This window comes from Protopterus annectens, chromosome 12.part0 (assembly GCF_019279795.1).
Source record: "Protopterus annectens isolate FY-2018-M chromosome 12.part0, PAN1.0, whole genome shotgun sequence".
NCBI lineage: Eukaryota > Metazoa > Chordata > Ceratodontiformes > Protopteridae > Protopterus > Protopterus annectens.
Genome location: NC_056746.1, coordinates 1,347,876,012 through 1,347,894,655, shown reverse-complemented (window position 1 = coordinate 1,347,894,655; position 18,644 = coordinate 1,347,876,012). Strand labels below are relative to the sequence as shown.

At 43.1% G+C, this 18,644-nt stretch overlaps 1 protein-coding gene across 1 annotated transcript in view; it reads right to left on the bottom strand.

The window, feature by feature from the left end:
- OGFR (opioid growth factor receptor) overlaps positions 1-18,644 on the bottom strand; it is a 513,571-nt gene that overhangs the window by 279,147 nt on the left and 215,780 nt on the right. Inside the window, exon 3 of the mRNA XM_044090398.1 lies at positions 6,491-6,566. Coding sequence (XP_043946333.1) covers positions 6,491-6,566 — 76 coding nt within the window. The remainder of the gene's footprint in view (positions 1-6,490; positions 6,567-18,644) is intronic.

Below are 18,644 nucleotides of genomic sequence, written 5' to 3'. Positions count from 1 at the left end.
ACCCCAGAGTTTGGAGTTGGAGTCTTCGGGAATGGTTTCTGCTACGGCTGAGGGACAAATACCCCCTTCTGCTCCTTCAGCCTCTACTCTTATCTCCTCTTGAGACCTTCCTTAGAGGGATTCGTGGTCGGGCTTCCCTGGTCTCCTCCGAGGGTGAGTGGCATCGGACCCTTGTCCCACCCCACTCTTCCCCTTGGAGCCTCGGCCTTGGTGAGCTCGGCTCCGACATCTGCCTCGGAGCCTTCCCTTTCGGTGGGTCCTGGAGTTCCTGGTTCTTCGGAACGGGTTCTCTCGGACCTCCCTGGGAGGGTAGCCTTCGAGGTGATGAAGAGTGTGCTGGCCACTGGACTCAGCCAGCAGTCTGTTCCCTTAGCTCCTCCCTCTATGGTGCCTGTCGACATCTCTGCCACTTCTCTTGCTCCCGGACCCAGAGATCCTCCGCCTCAGGTTTCCCCACTGGGAAGAACCCCCTCTTCCGAGGATTCTCCTGATCTGTCAGGAGATCCTCCGCGAAAGAGGACCTGTAAGAGGAAACACGTAGACTCCCCCGAGTCTATCACTTCAGATACTGACTTAGATGAGTCAGAGGGATCCCCAAGATCCCCCTCTGAGGATGTCTCCTTCTCAGACATCCTAGAACTCCTTAGACAGAGGGGAAACTGGCCCACCAATAATCCCTCTGAGGATGAGTCAGTATACCTGGAGGCGTTTGGATCTCGGCCCTCCACCTCCTGGGTGTCTCTGCCTTTCAACCCCCTTATGCAGGTTATGCTCGAAAGGCGTGGGTGGCTCCTGACTCTGTAGAGCCAGTCCCTAGGAGGCCTTCTAAATTTATTACTGCCCCGTCGGACAAGCAATTCCTCACAAAAGGTGTCCCTGCTGATGCCATGGTGGTGGCGGCTGCCACTAAAAAGGAACTTGCAGATCCTTCCGTACCTGTCCATCCTCCTAATAAGGACTCTAGGACCATGGATAGATATGGTAAGCGGATGTTCTCTTCAGCGACCTTTGCTATGCGTTCGCTGAACTACCTATGTCACTTCACCAGACTCCAGAGGGATATCCTTAAGGAGCTAGGTGAAGTAGTACAGGATCCTACAGCTGCAGGGGCTCAAGAAAAAATTGCTTCGCAGCTAGGAACCCTTAATTCTATTGTTAACTCCTCCATGCGACTGATATCATATGCTGCTGATGGAGCGAGTAGGGCCGCAGGTACAGGTGTGGCTCTTAGACGCCAAGCCTGGATGCGGCTCTGTAACTTTGCAGATCCCTTTAAGGCGTCCTTCACAAACTCTCCCTTTGATGGGTCAGCTTTGTTTGGCCCTCAAGTGAAGGAAACGTTGACCAGGTGTGAGCAGGACGGCAAGACTCTTTCTGCCGTAGGGGTCCGTTTTTCCACCCCTTCTAGACCTTACCCCAAAGGACAGAAGGGTGGCAAAATGTGGTTCCGCAAATCCGAAGGAGTCACGCCGGATTCACGTGGTCAGTTTACCCCTAGAGGCAGAGGGGGTAACAATAACAGACGCCGCTCTAGAGGCAGAGGGTCCACAAAACCAGGAAGCAGAGAGCCTCTCTCTGACAAGCCCTTTCAGCATCCCTGAGATGTTGCCCGGCTGTCCATCCTTGGAGGCAGTCGGGGGAAGACTATCGCTGTACCCAGAAGCCTGGCATTCCCTCACTCAAGACAGATGGGTACAGTCGATCATATCCGAGGGTTACAAAATTCCTTTCGAGGAAAGTCCTTTCTATCACTCAAATTCCCTTCCAGATGTACCACCCGGTCTAAGGAAATTGCAGAGTTAGAAGTCTTAAAACTACTGCAAAATGAGCCATTCAGCCAGTTACAACAGATCATTCAGAGCCGGAATCTACTCAAGGTTCTTTTGGTCCCAAAAAGGCGGGAGACTGGAGACCAATATTGGATCTCAGCAGACTCAACAAGTCTGTGAGGAAGACAAGATTCCGAATGGTCACTCTTCAGTCAATTCTGCCCTTCTTACAGAAGGACAACTGGATGTGCTCAATAGATCTTCAGGATGCGTACTATCACATAAAAATTCACAGACGCTCCAGGAGATTTCTCCGCTTTCGGCTGGGGTCCAGTCATTTCCAGTTCAGAGCCCTGCCCTTTGGTCTCACTACAGCCCCCAGAGTGTTCACCAAATGTATAGCAGTGGTCACGGCTCACCTGAGACGTCAAGGATTCCAGGTGTTTCCGTATCTCGACAACTGGCTCCTTTCAGCCACCACCAGGCATCAGCTTGTTCAAGCCAGGGATTATACAATAAATCTTTGTTCTCAATTGGGCATCTCGATCAACTCCGAAAAATCATCCTTATTGCCCTGCCAGTCTATTACTTTCATAGGCGCAAACTTAAACACTGTTCGGATGTCAGCTACCCTTACAGATCTAAAAATCTCAGACATTCAAAGTCACGTCGGGATCATTCTAGCCAACAAGAAGGTACAGGCCAGAATGGTTCTAAAGGTGTTAGGCCTCATGGCTGCGGCCATTACCCTTCTTCCCCTGGCTCGCTTCTATATGCGCCTTCTTCAATGGATGTTGTTCACTCAGTGGTCTTACCAACAACTTCCAATGTGTCACCAAATAGTGGTGACACAGATTTGCAAGAATCATCTTGCTTGGTGGATCACTTCTCCCCAGATTCACCAAGGCAGACACTTTGTACCCCCATCCCCGGTAGCCACGGTCACTACGGATGCCTCCCTGATCGGGTGGGGGGGGTCATTATCAGGGCAGGATGGTTCATGGGACGTGGCAACCTTTCGAATACCACCTGCACATAAATGTCCTGGAGATGAGAGCAGTGCTTTTAACGTTGCAAGCCCTCAACGACTTTCTTCCCATAGGGACAATTGCAGTCCACACAGACATGTCTGTAGTTTGGTATATCAACAAACAGGGCGGAACCAAGTCCTACCCCTTGTGTCGAGAAGCGCTCAGACTTTGGCAATGGGCGATCTCCTCTCATCGGTTTCTGGTAGCAACGCACATCCCTGGGAAAACCAACATTTTAGCGGACAGATTGAGCAGAGCTATTCTCATGCCTCACGAGTGGTCTCTCAAACAATCTATAGTGGAAGAGATTTTTCTGGAATGGGGTCACCCATGTTGCAATCTTTTTGCTACTCCCCAAAACAGCAAATGCCCAGACTTCTTTTCTCTCTTCCCACTGCCAGGCCATCCCCCCAGAGATGCTCTGACCCAGGATTGGCCCCAGGGACTTCTTTATGCCTTTCCTCCATTTCCTCTGATCCCTCAAGTTATCCAGAAAGCAACCGTTTTGAGAGCCAAATTGATTCTCATTGCTCCTTATTGGCCTCGACAAATTTGGTTTCCGTTCCTCCATCGTCACCTTTTGGTGCAGCCGTGGCATCTGGACCCAGTGCCAGATCTTCTGATTCACCAATCCGGTCAGCTGCACCGGTCTATCCCTTCTCTCAACCTCACAGCATGGTTGCTCCACTTCCTTCCTTAGCCAGGCTTCCTATGATCTCTAACCCAGTTAGAGACATCATAGTAGCTTCCTTAAAATCCTCTACCAGGAGGATTTATACAAGCAAATGGAAACGTTTTTCTTATTGGGCTGAAGCCAAGAATATTGATCCCTTCACTGCTCCAGTTCAAGCAGTTTTGGATTTCTTAGCGGAGATTTTTCACGCGGGCTCCTCTTCTTCCACAGTTAGAGTTCAGTTGGCTGCTATCTCGAACTTTCATGTCTGGTTCGCAGATCACAACATTATGTCCCACAGGCTTTGTAGAGCCTTCTTGAAAGGAATTTTCCTCCTGAAGCCTCCAGTCAGGAGTCCTCCTCCTCAATGGGACCTAAATTTAGTGTTGACATCCTTGATTCTTCCCCCCTTCGAGCCAGCTGTTTCTTGTTCCCTGAAATTTCTTTCATGGAAAACTTTATTTCTGGTTGCTATTACATCGGCTAGGAGGGTGTCTGAACTTCATGCTCTATCTGTTCGCCCCCCCTATTTGGTCTTCCACAAAGACAGAGTATCATTGAGAACTAATCCGACCTTTTTGCCTAAGGTCGCCTCAAAGACTAATTTGAATCAAGCCATTGATCTCCCTGTATTTTTTCCAAACTATTCAAACAGATCGGAACAAAAATTACATTATCTTGATGTCCACCGCCAACTCAGATATTATTTGGACAGAACAAAACAATTCAGGAAATCCGATCAACTCTGTTTCCTATGCTGATAACAAGAAAGGCCTTCCTGTCTCAAAAGTGACCTTATCTAGATGGCTTTCTTCTGTCATCTCTGAAATTTATCGGCTCAGGGGAAAACAGCTGTGCTCAAAACCTAAAGCACATTCAACCAGAAGCTTAGCTACTTCTACAGCCTTTCAAGCTAGACTTCCTTTAGACACTATTTGTGCAGCGGCCACTTGGGCCACTCCTCATACATTTGTTTCCCATTACAAATTGGATTTGGCCTCCAGGGACAGAGCCAGTTTTGGCTCTACCGTTCTCAAGAGTCTGTTCCATTGAGCCACCCAGGATAGAGGTGCTAGGGACACGGTCCCATCAAGCAAGAATGAAGGCGAGATTGACAACTTAACATTGAGAAGTTATGTACCTACCATAACGTTCCATGTTAATTGTCTTCTCTCGCCTTCTTTCTTGCAACCCTCCCTCCTTCCCCCAGGCCTGGACAGACCTTTCTCTACAAAGAATTATATTTCTGAAGACCATACAGAGCTGGTCCTTCTACCATCCTGCAGGTTTTTCTCTTCTTCTTTCTTCCTTTGGGAAGTTTTTATGCTAGGTGCTATTGCCCTTTTGTCATCAAACGAGATCTGGGTACTTACTGCCTTGCATCATGGGATATGGGGCTGCCTCGAGCTGGTAAAAGTGACTCTCGAGCTTAGCAAGTGCCAAGTCGGAGCAGAGGATCGGCTCCGAACCCAACAAGCAAGAAAGAAGGCGAGAGAAGACAACTAACATGGAACGTTATGGTAGGTACATAACTTCTCATTTATCCAGCGCTTTCCTGATAAATTCAAACAATGAAAATCAGACAATGACACTTTTCTCCCACATTGATACTTTCATACCTGGCTGTCATTCTATAACTTGGACCCAAACACCAGTATATATGCAAATACATGTTGAACTATTAATATTTTGTTACTGATCTTTTCAAATTTTACTAAACAACATATTCATTCTCTTATAGTCATAAGTCGACATGTTGAAAAGAGAATGATGAGACATGCTTTTATCTAGCGCTTTTCTGATAAAATCAAACAATGAATGTCAGACAGTAACATTTTCCTCCACACTCATACTTCATATCCAACTATCATTCTATAACCATGGTAACCCTCTTAACTGAATAAAACACTTGAAGAACACATACCTGGTATCTATGCTGCTAACCAGCTCTTCGTAAATCTAAGGGTATCACATGGTTACTTCTTTACTAAACTAAACATTAATAAATATATAACAATGCGATTGTTATATTCCTTTAGTATTTCACCTAAACCGAAGAAAGTCATAATATTATCAATCCACTATGTCCTTTAAATATACGGGTATAAGTACCTGTTACATATATAGTAGGGTGTGTATATTAGGATTAGGAATAAGTATATTAGAGGGTCAGCCCAGTTTGGAAGGTTTGGAGACAAAGCCAGAGAGGCAAGATTACGTTGGTTTGGACATGTGCTGAAGAGGGATGCAGAGTATATTGGGAAAAAGATGCTAAGGATGAAGCTGCCAGGTAACAGGAAAAGAGGAAGGCCTAAGATAAGGTTTATGGATGTGGTGTTTAAACTTTTCTAAACCAACTGTGGTGAAAAAAAAATTGGCAAAAACTTAACAGTAATTTTGACTCCTGGGGTAAGAACACAACAGAACATTTTCCTCCAGGGTAAGTGAAGGTCTGTGCAGATTTGAGAAAGCACCTTGACAATTTTCAGTCTAAAAAAATTTGTTGCCATACTCAGTCAATAAAGCAAAATGGCCCTGACTATGAAGGACCAGTAGCAGTATACTTAACCAGGAAAGTGACACTCGAGTGTGCAGAGGTCCATGCTGCGGGAAGCTGATCAGGCCAGGTCAACTATAATAAATCTGTACAGCTCAGATATGGGAGAGGGGATACTAAGGTCTTAAGTATGTTTTTGGCTAGACTCCAGCATTCCTGTCATCCAGATGAGCAACAGTCAAACAAACTGCAATTATGTAAGAGTACCTCAACAGATCCAAAAAAATAAAAACACCACATTTAAATAACCACCTAATCTCCTGGCAGTTGAATGTTCCATGGCACAAGTCCCAAATGCTTCAAATATAAAAAAGGTTCTCCTTTCCAGAATTCCTTATCCTGGGAGGGGAAGCTAGTAGATCAACCACAGTTACTCCATTTCCCCACTCCCCTAGAAAAAAAAACAAGCAGCTCTTAATTACCTCATAGTTCAATAGAAGCATAGAATGTTCTGACTTACCATGTGGCCGAAAGCAAATCTGATTGCGATAAAATTCCACATTCCACATGACTCCATCATCTTCCACATCCAAGTTCTGTGACAGAGAAATTACACAAAAGTAAAATCCAGCAGCCTTCAGGTTTCTGCTACACCACCGTACAGAGTCATGCAAAATGTAGACAGCCCAATTTCCATCAATGTCAAAATGTAGACAGCCCAATTTCCATCAATGTACTGTTCACCAGTACAATGCAACTTAAATCCAATATCCCCAGCACAACTTAAATTCAGCACCCTCGGTATTCACCAGTAAGTACAACAACTAATGACAAAGAATGTATTCACCACATGTATGGCATGCATCCAAAGGCATCTGGCTTGTATGATTTCAGAATGGAAGACTGTAGATCTCACAGACAATAACAATTAAAACACAGAAATATAACGCATTCAGTTATATAGTCTCAACACACAAGTAATAAAAGGTCATCAGTTATAAGCATAATTTGGATAAAAATGATACCCAAACCAAAGGTTCAGAAACAGTCCCACTTCTTGTGATAAGAGCTATGTTAAAAGGAGCCGTTTACATAAACCAATATTAAATTTTTTGGCCAAACTGTTAATTTGACAGATTGGGATAATTAAGCAATGCACTTGCTTAAAAATGCTGATTAAACAATTAGTACTTAAAGTCAAAGAGGCATAAATGTCACCAATCAGAAAGTACAGTTGTGTACACTTTCCATAAATGTAGATGTGTATTCACTGTTGCAGTCATCACATTTGGGTTATCCCTGCCAGAATAGCCCTCGGCTGGCCCAAATATTTATTTTTTTACATTTGTTTACCGGGATAGTCCGACTGGATACATGTTCATTTTCAGCGGAGGCCCAGGGAGAAAAGCTCCAAATAGACAAACACATAGATTATAAATACCACAGTAAAGAATCACAGACTCAAGACAAAACAGCAGTCACAGCAGTTTAATTACAACTTAGCACTTCGGCACCAAGCCTTCAACGAGTACAAATGAATTCACATTTCTATCAACATTTACACACATAAAAACAAACTCAATGAAACAATCAATTAAACCATTAATTAATATATTAAATTACATAGTTCCAATTTACTTTTTTGTTTAACCCATGACGTTCCAAGGTATTATATTTTAATATAAAGAGTGTTTCTTTTTTCAACAACTTTTCTTTAATGCATGAAACTTCACCCAATGAAACCTTTACTTTTTTTCCAGGATGCATCCTTGTAAGCAATCTGGTTTGGCATTATGTGCAGTTATAAAATGCTGTCCCAAAGGACCATCTATTTTGCAATTTTTAATGTCCCTTATGTGCTCTTGCATACATGTTTTAAAAGCTCTTCCTGTTTCTCCTAAGTAATATAGGTTGCAGCTACACCTGAGAGCATAAATTACTTCTTCAGTACCACATGCATAAACATCTTTGGGGGTATATCTCACACCATTAATTTTTGGAAAAGCTGCCACAACATGTTTACACACAGTGCACTTTTTACAAGCCATGGTACCTATCTTTTTATCCTTTACTCAAGCGTGTATAATAACTCCCACCTAAAACTCTCACATTACTAACTCCACACCTAAATCATCATTTCTTTGCCTACTTTAACTTATTTCAGAGATCTTGCTCAGAACACCTTTTCATAAATCTTTTGCATGCATGCCTCTGGCCTACCTTACTCATTCTCAAACTTTCATTGTTTGTTTTTCTTATCCATTGTACCCATAATATTGTTTTCCTCAGTAATATTGTTAATTTGTCTATTCGTATGTATTTGTATGTCTGTTTGGGGCTTTTCCCCTCGGGTCTCCACTGAAAAAGGGTAATTCTTACCCAGCTGGACCAACCTGGTTAACAAATGCAAATAAATAAATAAATAAAATATCACCCACATTTCTACTTCTATAAGAAATCTTTATCTGATTTTTTAACATATTTCAAATCTTTATCATTAACTATCATTTTCCAATACTTCTTAACTTCCCTAACCTTGGCATCTGTTAGAACATTAAAGGTTGACAAAATAAACTTCTCTGTCGCCCCCTGTAGAGTTTTCCAACTTATTTTTGTTATTTTTACTTTCAGCTCTTCGTCTTATTCTGTCATTATTTCCATTTGCTTCACCTTTCACTAAAGTATTATTATACCTATTCATTTTTCCATATCTTTGTTGTTTTACCTTTTTCTTGGATTCCTCCACTGTAAATGTATTATACTCCCTTCTCTATAAACACATTTTCTGTTTTAAGTAGTTCACCCTCAAAAACTTTGTCTGAACTACATAATCTGTTAAGTCTTCATTATATGGCAATACAGATATTAAATGGTCTGGATGGCAACTTGTGCCATATCAAAAGGCATTATTCTGGCCAAATGTCCTATGCATTGTTGTTTCTCAGCCACTGATGTGAATATCTAGAAATGTAACTTTTTTATCCATTTGCATACCATCAAATTTAAAGCCAAACACATTATGTAGGTCATCTATAAAAGGTTGAGCCTCATCCTTATGTCCATTACATAAGAATATCAGGTCATCTACAAACCTAAAATAGTCAACTACTTGATTTTTGTAAAATGAGTGTGTACATATATACTCCATTTCAAACTATGCCACCACAATGTTTCCATACAGGGGGGCAAAGCTGTCCCCATTGCAGTACCTTGCAACTGGTGATAAATTTCATTATTACACAGAGAAAAATATTTTTTTAACAGAAATCTGTTAATTCTATTATAAAGTGGGCCAGTGGAGAATCCCCCAAGACATCTCTTAATGCTTCAATGCCATTATTACGCCTGATGTTAGTATAAAGGCTCTTAACATCTAAGCAAAGCCAACACAGGTTGTCATTCCCAACTTCTTTTCTAGTTTTACACAAGAAATCTCTACGATCCTTAATGAAAGAAGGTAAACCAAACACACAAGCTTTAAGTATTCATGCAGGAAAACACACGTTCTTTAAAAAGTATTATTCAGCTGACATTATTGGTCTGCCACTTAAATTTGCTAACTCCTTATGTGTCCTTGATTGACAGTAAAACTCTGCAATACATGTGTTTACTGTACTAAATTTTTTTAAATCATTCTTAAAATATCCAAGGCGTAGGCCTTTCTGTATGAAAGCTTGACATTCTGTTGTCGCTTGTTCATATTGTTTCACAGTGCATTTTTCGTGCACTTTTTCATCCCTCGAGTGAGCGAAGCTCATTTCTACACATTGCACATGATTTAATATACCTACTTGATATTTTTCGTGCACTTTTTCATCCAAGTGAGCGAAGCACATTTCTACACATTGCACATGATTTAATATACCTACTTGATATTTTTCGTGCACTGTTTCATCCCTCGAGTGAGCGAAGCACATTTCTACACATTGCACATGATTTAATATACCTACTTGATATTTTTCGTGCACTGTTTCATCCCTCGAGTGAGTGAAGCACATTTCTACACATTGCACATGATTTAATATACCTACTTGATATTTTTCGTGCACTGTTTCATCCCTCGAGTGAGCGAAGCACATTTCTACATATTGCACATGATTTAATATACCTACTTGATTTCCTTTATCAAATCTTTTGACTACTAAATTGTCTAAACTGTCATCACATTTGGGTTATCCCTGCCTGGGGAGCCCTTGGCCGGCCCGAATATTTATTTATTTATTTTACATTTGTTTACCAGGATAGCCTGACTGGATACATGTCCATATTCAGCGGCGGCCCGGGGACAAAAGCTCCAAATTGACAAACTTACATAGATTACACAAGAAGTTGGATAACATTAGAAAATATAAAATAAAGTGATTATGTATAATGGCTTAGTAGTGTTCCCTAGTAGGGACTCGCAATTCTCATGGACAGACAATTAAAGGCAAGAGACGTCAGAATGGATATAGAGCTTGGTGACATAGTTGCAAGTTATGATATTTACAGATTATGCTTTCAGTGTATAACGTAATCAGGGTTGCTACATGCGCAAAGACACTTTGGGATAGTGTTTGAGGTTTTTTTTTTTAAGAGACTTTTGGAGGATTGTAGGGCTATATAGTTTGGCAACGAATTCCAGGTTTTGCCAACAAAGTTGGCAAAAAGGGATTCACCAGCAGAGTTATTAGCTTTGTGCGTTTGGACCAGTAGCTTGTTGGCTGACCGTAGGGATCTCAGTTTGCTATATGGCTTAATAATATTCATAAGTGAGGGGGTATCCTCAGGGTGGTACAGAATTTTGTGCGCTATTAAGAACTGATTGAAATGAATTAAGCTGGGCAGTTCTAGCCACCCTAGTTGTTTCAGGTTCTGGCAGTGGTGGGTTCTATAGGTGGAGCCAGTGGCGAATCTGGCAATGTGGTTGTAGCTATGGGACAGCTTACCTAGTTCGGATTTGTTGAGGCTTGAGAGTACAGGCGAGGCATATAAAAGAGTAGAGAGTAGGTGTGACTGGGTGATTGCAGTCCTAGCCAGTGGGGTTAAAAATGTCTTTACAGTGATCCAAGCTTCTTATTGATGGTCTGTATGGTTTTGTTGACCTGCAAGTCAAATTTGAGATTATTGTCTATGATGACCCCCTAGAAGTTTAGTGTGTTGATCTGGGGAGATAGTAGCACCACTGTCAGATGTGACGGAGAATGAAAGTGTGGCAGATCTACTAGTGAGGGTGAAGAGTAGAAGTTTAGTTTTACTGAGGTTCAGCAGTAGGCGTTGGTTGGTGGGCCAGTTCTCAATAGTGTTAACTGCATTTTGGGTTAGGATTTGTAGTTCAGATGGGGAGGTGGCTGAGCAGATGAGAGTGGAATCATCTGCGTATTGAATGCAGGTGGCTTTAGGGATAGCAGTGTGAAGGTTGTTGATAAAAATAGAGAAAAGTAATGATATAGAGCCTTGAGGGACACCAAGTGTGAGAGGTAGCTGGCTGGAGAGTTTGCCCTGCCACAGTACTGCCTGTTATCTACCAGTCAGGTAAGACTGCATGCTTATTGAGGGGAAACAGATTTTAGATAAAGAATGAGAAGTTCATGGTTGACCATGTCAAAGGCTTTTGATAGGTCAAGAAAGGGGGCGGAGGATAGCCTATTGTCATTCCCGTTTTGGCTTATGGCATTAGTAAAGGAAAGGAGGGCTGAAGTGGTGCTGTGATATGGCCTGAATCTATGCTGGGAGTTGGATAGTAAGTTATTCTGTGTAAGGTATTGCATTAGTTGCTTGTGTACACGTCTCCATTATTTTGGCTAGTGGGGAAAGAATGGCAACGGGTCTATAGTTAGACAGGTCTGAGGAGCTACCACCTTTATGGAGCGGGATGACGTGAGATATTTTCCAGAGGGAGGGGATAGTACTTTATGGATAAGGTTCGGTTGATAAGGATAGATATGGGATATGCAATGGCACCTGCATCTATTTGTAGGTACTCTGCAGGGAGGAGGTCAGCAGCGAGGGTGGTAGGTTTTACTTTTAAGTGTTTTGATAGAACTAGTGGATATCAGTTGGAAGCTAAATTGGGTGTGATTAGTGGGTAGATTAGGGGTGTGGTTTAAGTTTGTGGGGGTTAGTTTTGCTAGGGATTGGACTGTTTCAGTGAAAAATTATAAGCGCCAGCTATTGTCTCTGGTGAACTATGGGTGTGGTTAGCCGGGGTTGGTAGATTGACCTGAATGAAGTGGTTGATTTAAGCCTGCCCAGAACTTTTGAGGGTTGTTTTGGTGTTTTTGTAGATTTTGGCAGAAGCTTTTTTTATCTAGTAAAATAATTTTTTGCATCATTCCTGAGTTGATGATATTTTAGCTGGTCAAGTGGGGCTTTAGTTGTTCTCCAGCTGGCCCAGGCTCTGTCTCTAGTTTTGATTTTAGATTTGGTATCTTTTGTGAGCCATGGTGCCGTGTTTGATCTAGATTTTATTGTACGTGCTGGAGCATGGGAATCAAGGATACTTAGGAATTTAGTGTTAAACTGAGCTATAGCCTCTTCTAATGGTAGATTTTTTAGATTTGACCAGTCAACTGCTTTTAGTTCATTTAGGAATATAGCAGTGTCAACGTTTTAGTGTTTCATATTTGGTCTGGTGAGGGTTTCCTGCCTTATGCTTTATGATGTAGGTCAGTAAATGGTAGCCAAGGTCATCAGGGAGAGTGCCAGCTGTGTACAGTTGGGGTTGGTTATTAACTAGGATCCACTCTAGGATACGTTCCCTGTTGGTCGGTTTGTTTATCCTAGTGGGAGAAGTTATGGTCTATTTAAATGAAGATAAGTTTATAGGGGTAAGGGGAAGTTCGGAGGAGCAGGGGTGCCAGTCGGTATTGAAGTCACCAAGAACTAGGTTTTCTTGGGGATAGGTAGTGGATAACCAGTATAGGATATCCAGAGACTTAGTATTTCTGCGTCGGTTACTGTCGCTTGAGGACTGACGGCAGGTCGTCAGTAGTATAAAGTAAGGTAGCTGACGCCATTACATCAGTTTTTTTTTGCCCTAACCTATCAGGAGCCCCCAAGTTGGAGGCCAAGTTCTGGAGGAAGAACCCCACCAGTAGAAAATAAATTCTAATACGTCCCTTGTAAGGAAAGAAGAACAAGTTAGAATGGTAATAAAAGGAGAAAGAGAAGAAAGGGGGATGAAGGAAGGGAAACCAGGACTGCAACAGTGAATACACTCGAACATCTACATTTATGGTAAGTGTACACAACTGTACTATGTTCTTTGTGTTTCACTGTTGCAGTCATCACATTTGGGTTGATTCCCAAAGCTGAGGAAAAGGGGAGAGGCAGTCAAGGAAACTACGGGCTGGCTAGGATGCCCTGCAAGACTGCAGAGGCAAACCCTGCCCTGGATTTGGAGAAGACAGGCAGGTGGTAATGCCTGGTAAAAGTGTGAACAGATGTCCAGGTGGCAGCCTCCAGGATGTCCCTGGCGGGGACTCCTCTGAGGAAAGCTGCAGAAGTTGAGGCTGCTCTGGTGGAGTGTGTCCTGGCCCCCTTGGGGGAGACTTTCCATATTGTTAGTAGCAGAAATTGATGCAGTGTGCTATCCATTTGGAAATGGTTTGTTTGGAGATGGCCTTGCCTTCTGACCCTGTAGCAAAGCTAACCAGCAATTGATTAGACTTTCTGAAGGATTTAGTCCTGTCTAGATGGAATCTGAGCTGTCTGTGCACATCTAGAGAGTAAAAAATAATTTCCCCTTGTTCTGGGGATTAGGAAAAAATCTGGGCAAATTAATGGATTGGTTGAGAGGCACACTGGACACCACCTTGGGCATGAAGGATGGGTTACTTCTGAGGGATACCCTTTTCTGCATGGAAGATGAAGGGTTCCACAGACATGAGTGCTTGCAGTTCTGAGACTCTTCTGGCTAAACTGATGACCAGAAGGAATGCTGTCTTCCAGGAAAGAAATTTTAGCTCTGCAGAAGCAACTAGTTTGAAAGGGAGAAGGGTTAGCTTTTCCAATACAAAGTTAAGGTCCTAAGCTGGTGGTGGTGCCCTTCTGGGTGGTCTCAAGTTGCTAGCCCTCTTAGGAACTGTTTGAGGCATGGATCTTTGTACAGAAGACAGAGTCCACTGTGTAGTACGTCAGCTAAGTAATCCAGGATGAGAGGGAGGGAGGGCTGTGCCATATTTGCTCCCTTAGCCTGGATCCAGGCGCAGAACCTTTTCCATTTATCAGCATAAGACTTTCTGGTGCTAGGACGTCTGGCCTCACAGACAAAGTACAGTTGTGTACACTTACCATAAATGTAGATGTTCGAGTATATTCACTGTTGCAGTCATTACATTTGGGTTACCTGCTTGCAAGTAGCCCTCAGTCGGCCTGATTAACAAAGTCTTGGGTCCTGTGTCGGTTGCTGTCCCTTCTTCATGACATCAGGTCGTCAGGGGTATAAAACATGTAGCCAACGCCATTACATCAGTTTTTCTTGCCCCGGATGGCAGGTGCCCCCTAATGGGAAGCAGTTAAATACAAAAGTACAAAGATATACCTCCAGCAAAAGAGCAAATACACCAAAAAGGCTTTTAAGCATAGTAAAGAAAAGCAGAGGTATAGCCAAAAGAAGTTAGGGGGCTGAAGGGAGGGTAACCAGGACTGCAACAGTGAATACACTCTAACGTCTACATTTATGGTAAGTGTATACAACTGTACTATGTTCTTCATGTTTCACTGTTGCAGTCATTACATTTGGATAGATTCCCAAAGCTATGGTTGGGAGGAAGAATTTAGATAGCATTAGGGCCAGCTATAAGGCCCTGCAAGACTGCAGTGGCAAAAACAGCTCTGGATTTAGAGAAAATTGGCAAATGATAATGCTTGGTGAAGGTATGTACAGAACTCCAGGTAGCAGCTTCTAGGATGTCCCTGGTAGGGACGCCTCTGAGAAAGGCTGTAGAAGTAGATGTAGCCCAGGTGGAGTGAGGTCTGATCCCCTGGGGGATAGGTTTTCCATGGTGCTTATAGCAGAAATGAATGCAATGGCTTATCCATTCAGAAATGGTTTGCTTTGAAATAGCCTTCCCCTCTGCCCCTGCAGCAAATGCCACCAGCAGTTCTTCAGATTTCCTTTGAGGTTTAGTCCTGTCCAAGTAGAATCTAAGTGGTCTGTGCACATCTAAGGAATGCAGTATGCTCCCCTTTATTCTGTGGCTTGGGAAAGAAGGTTGGCAAATGAATGGACTGATTAAGAGCCACACTGGATACCACCTTGGGCATGAAGGATGGATTGGTTCTGAGGGACACCCTGTCCGCATGAGAGATGATGAAAGGCTGCACTGCCATAAGGGCCTGTAATTCAGATACCCTTCTAGTTGAAGTGATTGCTAAAAGGAAAGCTGTTTTCCAAGAAAGAAATTTTAAGTCTGCAGTAGCAGTTGGCTCGAAAATAGGTAGAGTGAGTTTCTCCAAGATAAAGTTGAGGTCCCAAGCTGGGGTTGGAGCTCTCCTGGGTGGTCTCAAAATTTTGGCCCCTCTGAGGAACTGCTTGAGCAGTGGATGAGAGAAGAGAGGAGGTTCTGTGTTATGAGCTGAAATGGCTGAGGTGTGGATTTTAATGGAGAAAAAAGACAGGCCCTTGTAAAGCATCTCAGTTAAGTATTGTAAAATTTGAGGTAAACTGGGTGCTGCTGTGCTCATCCCTTGAGATTGGTTCCAGGCACAGAATCTTTTCCATTTTTCAGCATAAGATTTTCTAGTACTAGGCCTCCTTGCCTGCTATCCATCAGAGGTTTGCTGAGGGATGGTAAAGGAGAGATTAAGTATTTAGCCAGGATGCAAGGTTCAGTGTTAGAAGCTGAGGTGCAGAATCTGGTTCTCCTGCTGAGACAGCAGGGAAGGAGTCTGAGGCAGGTGCCAAGGAGATAATCATGACACACTGTGCAGGAGGGAGTACCAGTGTTGGCGCAGCCAGTCTGGAGCAATCAAAATCATCCTTGGTTTGTCCTGTTTGATTTTTAGTAGTACTTTGGAGAGCAAAGGCAGAGGGGGGAAGGCATAGACAGATAGGTTTTTCCAGCTGAAGGACAGAGCATCCACTTTCCAAGCTTGTTTGTGGGGAGTCCTTGTGCAAAATTTGTCCAATTGGTAGTTCTGGGGAAGAGGCAAACAGGTCTATATCTAGGCTCCCCCATTTGCTTGTCAACATGTTGAAAATCCTTGCTTCCAGTTTCCACTCATGTGGGTCCATGATGTTTCTGCTTAATCTGTCTACCAGTGTATTTAATTTTCCTGGCAGGAATTGAGATTATAGGTGCACTTGGTAGCTCAAGGCTGTGTTCCACAATGCCATGGCTAGTCTGCAGAGGGGGTAAGAATGTGTACCCCCCCCACTTGTTTATGTACCACATAACAGTGGTGTTGTCCGTCTTTACCACTAGTTGTACTGGAAGAATGTGGTCCTTGAAGGCTGTCAGAGCATTCTGTACAGCTAACATTTCTTTTTGATTGATATGCAGGTGCATTTGACTTGGGTTCCATTTGCCCTGAATGCACTTCCCTGCCAGGTGAGCACCCCATGCATAGTCTGATGTGTCTGTTAGGGTTTGGGCAGCAGGGGGTGGTGTGAAAGGTAGTCCCTTGTTTTGGTGGCAGGCCTGTGCCCACCAAAGGAACTCTAGGCGTAGGCAAGGTATGACAGGAATCACTGTTTCTAGGTCTTGAGAATGTTGACACCATAGGCTTTTTAGATACCACTGTAGTTTCATCATATGCAGTCTTGCATATGGAATTAGAAGAATGCAGGAGGCCACGAACCCCAAGGCTTGCAGTATTTGTCTTGCAGATAGCAGGGTTTTTGTGGCCACTTGTTTGAAGTAGGTTGTCAAATGAATTTGTTTCTCTGGCATGAGGTAAGCCATCTGGGAAGTTGTATTCAAGCTTGCCCCAGGAATATAATTTGTTGACAGGGTACCAGGTGTGATTTCTTTTCATTTATGGTGTACCCCAGACAAGTTAGAAACATTTGTACAAAGGACAGATGATTCAAAAGTATGTCCTGGCTTTCTCTGCCTGAATTAGACAATCGTCCAGGTATGGGTATATTTGAATATTTCTTTGCCTGCAAAATGCAATAACTGGAGCTAGGCACTTTGTGAACACCCTAGGCGCAGTAGATAAGCCAAAGGGCAGTGCAGAGAACTGACAGTGCATGTAGCCTGCTTTTAAGCGTAGGCATCTTCTGCAAGATTCCCTGACTGGGATGTGCAGGTATGCTTCTTTTAAATCTAGTGTTGCCAACCAGGCATCTTTGCCTAGCATAGGAAGTAATTGGTGAAGAGTCAGCATCTTGAATTTTGGAATCTCCAAAAAGGATTTTAGAGTGGACAGGTCCAGGATTTGACGCCATGAATTGTCTTTTCTGGGTACTAGAAAAAGTCTCGACTAGAAACCTTGTCCCTTTTCCTCTTCTGGTACCAGTTGAATAGCCCCCATGCTTAAGAGAGGAAGTACTTGTTTTTGGGCCTCTGCCCACTGATTTCGGGGGGGTAGGTCCAGCCACATGCTTGGTTTTGGCAATATGTGGAAGCGAAATCTGTATCCCTGGGACACTATATTTAAAACCCATTTGTCCTGGGTAACGAGTCCCCAATTCTCTGCACGAAGAGCAATCTTTCTCCCCAAAGGGGCAGTCAGTTGATAAGTGCTTGGAAATTTTAAAAGGAATTCATTGAGACAGTTTACCATAGGGGGGAGTCTTATTATTCCCAGATTTGGAAGTGGAGGCCCCCCCACTGCTTATTTCTGTGTGTCCCCTGGGACTGAAACCTGTTTTTTTTTGCTGTGTCTGGGTTTGGCTTGAGAAGACCTGGAAGGGGCTGGAAAGGACCAATTCTTAGAGGGCCAGTGCCTACTAAATCTAGGAGGCTAAACTTGTAAAAAATCTAACAGTTTGTATAGATTTAGTTTTAACTTCCATCTTTTTAAGAACTTCCTCATCCTTGTTGCCAAACAGGTGGTCCTGATTTAAAGGAGCATCCAACAATTTAGATTTAACATGATCAGGCAAAGAGTGTTCCTTAAGCCAAGCATGCCTTCTGAGCACAGACCCAGTAACAGAAGCCCTGCAAGAGGCCTCTAATGAATCAAAACCACACTGCAAAGTATGTTTTCCAACTTGTTCAGCAGAATGCATTAAATCCTGTAATTATTTATTTTCCACACAGTCAGGAATCAACATCATTTTCTGTTTAAGCAGTCCAATAACATGTTGCTGATACTTTAACATATGAAACTGGCAGTTTAAAGCCCTAATGGCCAAAGTTGCAAAAGTGTAAACCGTATTACCCCATCTATCCAGCGCCCTGGAGTCTCTATCAGAAGGTGTAGGATTTTTAGCAGTAGAAGCCTTAATGTACTTGGGCCCCTGTGAAATAGTCTCTGGATCTGCAATAGGATTTTTAAAAAGGAACTCGTGGGACTTGGGGACCCTGTAGTATTTGTCAGGTTTTCTGGGAGCAGGAGGCAGGGAATCAGGGGCCAAACTAGATTCCGAAAAAGCATCATCAACAATGTCTAGTACAGGAGGAATAGCCAAAGGCCTATGCTGACGTAGAAGGAAATCCTTAAGCCTCTTTTTTGAATCAGAAAAATCCTGGCTTTCCAAGTGGAAATGCTCTCAGAGTATGTAAGGTTTCCCCAAAAGA